At 27.5% G+C, this 5,510-nt stretch overlaps 1 protein-coding gene across 1 annotated transcript; it reads left to right on the top strand.

Moving 5' to 3' along the window:
* Positions 1–301: 301 nt before the first annotated feature.
* Positions 302–1,565, top strand: LOC109788709 (ethylene-responsive transcription factor ERF096). Its single transcript, XM_020347504.3, has one exon. It carries the CDS (start codon positions 888–890, stop codon positions 1,359–1,361), a length of 474 nt encoding a protein of 157 aa, XP_020203093.2. The 5' UTR covers positions 302–887; the 3' UTR covers positions 1,362–1,565.
* Positions 1,566–5,510: the final 3,945 nt, after the last annotated feature.

Below are 5,510 nucleotides of genomic sequence, written 5' to 3'. Positions count from 1 at the left end.
ACTTAATAATAAATAATATTTGGAAAATAATACTATATTGCTAACATTTATATATATATATATATATATATATATATATATATATATATATATATTTAAATTATCTAAAATAAAATCACGTACATTAATTAGATAGTTAAAGCATAATTATATATAATCACGTACATTAATTAGATAGTTAAAAGCATAATTATATATATATAACATAATTTGTGTTTTTTCCCACCCAGATTTAAATTTATTGATATGTATAGTTTTAATATTAAATAAGTTTTAATTTTATGCCTCCACACTAAACTTTTACAGGTCTGAACTAATTAAAAATTATTTGGAGTACAAATTTTAAAATAATTTTTATAAAATGAAACAAATTATCCCGCATAATAATAACTTTTGATTCGTTTAAAAAAAAAAAAACTTTTGATCGACTTTCATCGGTCGGTACAACTATACTCATGTTACATTATAAAAGAGAAAAAAGGTTACTATGTAATTTAATCATAAATTTTTATAATTATTTTAAACATTTTGTTAACAATATAACTCTATTAATTAATAGTATATATTGTTATATAATTACAAATTAATATTACCAAATTTAAATGATAATTACTATATATATAAAACACGAGAAAATATGTTTTTTTTTTTTTTACTTTATTCTATCATCTAATTACAAATTAAATGATAATTATTAAATTTTATAATAAATAAATAAAAATCATACTAATAATAACATTTGATTGGTTAAAGTGCCATAACTCTTGAACTACTTTTCTGAAACATTGAGAGGGAGAGTTTTTTTGCATGCGTCACTCTTCATTATGATTAGGAATTATTTATGTGTATATATACACTTGAAAGTGGAATAGAAGGAAAAACATAAGATGGATGAAGGGGGTTCAAGAGGAAAATGCAAGGATGAAGAAGAGCATGTTAAGTACAGAGGGGTACGTAGGAGGCCATGGGGAAAATTTGCAGCAGAGATTCGTGACTCATTGAGACATGGTCAAAGGTTGTGGCTAGGAACTTTCAACACAGCAGAGGAAGCAGCTAGAGCCTATGATAGAGCTGCTTATGCCATGAGGGGTCCCTTTGCAGTCCTCAATTTCCCTCATGAGTACCCTCCTTCAGCTGCTTCTTCTTCTTCTTCTTCTTCTTCTAATGCTTCTTCATCTTCATCTTCATCTTCAGCTTCATCTTCAGCTTCGGCTTCAGCTTCGTCAGCATCTGCACCCTCTTCAAGTCTTGCAAGAGGAAGCAATGAGCAATCTAATCAAGTGTTTGAGTTTGAGTACTATGATGAGAAGTTGTTGGAAGAGCTTCTTGGTTATGAAGAGAAAACTAAACATGACAAGTGAAGCATGGCGTATGTTCTTGTAACATGGAGAAATTATTGTAGGATAAAACTTGGGTATAATTTTTTATATGCAATTTATATGTTATTCTTCAATTAAAATTAAAGATTTATCTCAGTAATATGTATAAATCTGCGTGACATGTACTCATATTTTTTATTTACGAGAATAAGTTAATAATACGTCACGTGAAGGTTATTATGACCATATCATACAATAATTTCTCCTTAATATGACTGGAGAGAATGAGTTGTTTTTTTCTGGTCGAAACCATGCATGTGGCTTCATCTAGTTATAAACTGTCATCACCAAATTTCTGCATTCAGAGGTGATCAAGTAAGCAGTTTTAGCTTTCTGTTTATTGTCCTTGTCTTTGCTAAGAGACATTCTTTTATTTGGCCAAGCATTACCTGTTTTGGACCAACTAAACAAGTTACGTTGGACTCTTGCTTTTTTATCTTCCCAATATCTGATCCATGCCTCAAAATTTTGTGCTTCAAATATATACTAAAGAATTCTTAGACGTTTGATGGCATCATTGGTGTCTGGTTATATAATGGTAGACAAGATTTTGCTTTAACCTTTTGCTAAAAACTGTTTTATTGCATCTACACCTTTCATACTAATTTTGCTCAAACCCGGCCGTAGTATTGCTCAAAATAATTAACTAGCACGAAAAAATCACATGTGAAATGTGATACGAGTAACTAACATGGGTCAGATTTTACAACAATTTAGTAAAATTAGTTAGATTCAGTTTCTTACTTTAGAGACAGTTAACAAGTTTTAAACCTTTGAACATAAAATTATTATTAGTTTTAGTAAACTCGAACACAGTTAATTAATTTTCTGTTTTATCTTAATTAGTTTGTTAATTAGTTAGCCTGTTTCTTTGTCTTTGTCTCTTTTTTTTTTTTCTGTTAGTTTTGTCTCTTTGTGTATTAGCTTGCATGGCTCCATACCCCAATATATATAGTAACTTTAATTGTTTTTTTAACTCAAAATCTAGTGTGTTTTTGGCTTTATACGTTGTTTCGTTTGTAAGTCTTTAGGTATAATTTGTTGAGTCAATATTTATTAGTTTGATGAGTTCAATATGTATCTATCGCAGTTTGATGAGTTTAGTCTAATAAAGCATATAGTCTTAGTATTATATATATATATATATATATATATATATATATATATATATATATAGGGCAAGAATGTAAATGTCAAAGATGTAAAGGAGATACGTCGATAGAAGACAGAACTTTTTAGAGATATTAAGAGGTTGTGAATAAGAGCTAAAGGTTCCTTAGTTGAAAGACTTAGTCTTGTTTTTCATATAGTGGAAACTACCTTTTTCATGGATGTAAGTAACATTGGTTGAACCAAATAAATTTAATTGTATTTTATGCTCTCAATCTTTTTCGTATTCCTATTACATTTCTTTTGCACAATTATATTTCTCGCTATAAATTTTCATTGGGCATTCAATGTTTTTCTATGTATCTTTGTGGGGGGGGGTACTTGTGCCTTTCTTTGTTGTTTAGATCAACAAGTGGTGCCATTTGTGGGAAGAAAGAAAGAATATGAAAGGCAAAATAATTAGAACAACCAAGTACTATATTGAGAAGTTCTTTGGACAAAATGACTGTGTTATGGAGGATTAAGATATAAGCTATCGTGGTACAATAAGGAGTTGTAGAAGTTTTAAAATGGTGAGGCAAAAATGTCCTTGTCTTTATCATAGAAAGAGAAGAATAAAATGATTAAAAAGGAAAGAAATACAATCATTTTGTATCTTGGTGATAAAGCCTTAAGGGAGGTTATGCTAAAATCTTTATAAATGACAAAGTTTTTGGTAAATTAGTTATGAGTAACAATTTTCTTTTTTTTTCTTCAAGAAAACGAAACCTTGATTCATACCTGATGAGCTGCAACAGTGTGCGAATGAGTAATGAAGAGTTCACTCCACTCTACAGAAGACAAAAAAAAAAACGATTCAGCAACAAAAGGAGAGGGAGAGGGTTTACAGAGAAGAATCTAGAAAAGTGATGATGAGATCCGAGTGAGTGAATGCGTGCGAGTGTGCTTCCCACTCTCTTATTCGCTTTCGCGTCTTTTTTTTTTACGTCGGACCCTACCAGGTCTGACGTAAAAAAGTTCACAAAAATTACAAAAATGCCACCACATCTTTTTTACGTCAGATTTTAGTGTATTCGACGTTAAAGAGGTGACGTAATATACTAATTTTCTACTAGTGTCAACAATTATTTGCTTTCCACCATCTTGCCTTTACCCAAATCAAGTGTCTAGCCAAAGAGCCTCCATCGAATTTTGCTATGATTTCATATGCTGCTGTTATAGGGAAAGTAGAGATGTTTGCACTTTTAAAGACAAAAGTTGCACTAATATATAGATAAATGCATTTGTGAATAGTCTTGGATTTGGAACCTTCAAATGTTCCCTTAGATCTTAAGTTGCAACTTCCTTACCTCTCCCTTCTCGTGAATTCATGGTGTGCCTACTTTGTATATTATGAATACTAGTAGAATCTCATTATGAATACATGGTGTGTCTATAATTCCTTTTAAGTGGAGTCTTATTCCAGTTTACTTATTAATGTGTTTAACCTGTTCATTTGCCTTTATATTATGAAAGCTATAGTGTGATAATCATGTTATGTATCAGAATTAAATTTATAATTTATAATTTTTTTATATTATTATGATTAATGAATATTTTATTTTTAGCTAAAACACTAATTTGGTCCCTTATAATAATTGTTTGTTTCAATTTAGTCCCACTTTTATTTTTAGTTTCAATTTGGTCCCAAACTAATTAATTGGTTTCAATTTGGTCCCTTAAAAATTAATTGGTTTCAATTTGGGACTTCCGTCCAAATTATTTAAACGGAGTTAACTTTTGCCCACGTGGATGCCACGTATATGCATACGTGGATACCACGTGGATGTCATGTGGATGCCACGTGGATGACAATTTTTTTTAAAATACCTGGACCCAGAACGGCCCGTTCTGAAACCGGAACGGACCGTTCTGGTTTCATTTTTGGTGTATTAATTTTGCATTCAGAACGTCCCGTTTCAAATGCAAAATTAACACACAAAAAGTGAAACCAGAACGGCCCGTTCCGGTTTCAGAACGAGCCGTTCCGGATTTACCTTTTTTTTTTAAAATATAAAATATTAATAATTTTACAAAATATATATTATTAATTATATTTTAATTATGTTGTTATATCTAATAAAATAAATATTTTAATAAAAATAAGTAATTTTAAAATTTTTACCATAAAAAAATATTTTTCAAAATTATTATATTTTTTAATAAAATTAATAAAGAATATCATAACAATACGATTTTAGTTTCTCCCATTAAAAATTAATAATTTTAATATATATATATATATATATATATATTGCGGAAAAATATAATGTATATTTCTCTGATTTGGGAAAAATACAAAAGTGGTATAAATAGAATACAAGGGAATAAATCTGCACACTAATCTATCCCTAAAAATCTGGGAAATAATTCTCCATATAAATGTTGTATCTAAATAATTAAAGGAGGGGAAATAAAATTGATCTTATTAACATTAAATCTTTACAAATCAGAATTGAATATTCTGATTGATATATGCTGATTTCCAACAGATTCTGATTGATATGTGCTGATATCCAACATATATATATAATGTTTTAAAATTAAACAATTATTTATCTATTCAAATTAACATATGTTATAATTTTTTATTATATCAATAATATTATTAATATATTTATAGATAAACTAATATACTTTTACAAAAATATAAGTATATTAATTAGAAATATATATCTGATCTTATATATTTATATTTTTGTAAAAATATATTAATATATATTAATATATATTTATCAAATTATTAGTTTATTTATAAATATAGGAAAAATATTATTGATATTAATTTATTAATAATATTAAAATATTAATAATATATAAATTTTATTTATTTAGTAATAATAAATATATATCATTTGATACATTACAAAAAATTATAATATATGTTAATTTAAATAAGCAAACAATTATATAGTTTTAAAACATTATATATATATATATATATTAAAATTTTAAAATTATTATATTTTTAATAAGAAAGAC

The sequence above is a fragment of the Cajanus cajan genome, chromosome 7 (assembly GCF_000230855.2).
Source record: "Cajanus cajan strain Asha chromosome 7, NIPB_CcT2T_4, whole genome shotgun sequence".
NCBI lineage: Eukaryota > Viridiplantae > Streptophyta > Magnoliopsida > Fabales > Fabaceae > Cajanus > Cajanus cajan.
Note: the sequence above shows the minus strand (reverse complement) of the source record. Positions and strands in the feature narration are given on the sequence as shown.

Coding starts and splice junctions, on each gene's coding strand:
- LOC109788709 (XM_020347504.3), top strand. CDS start 888: ATGGATGAAGGGGGTTCAAGAGGAAAATGCAAGGATGAAGAAGAGCAT.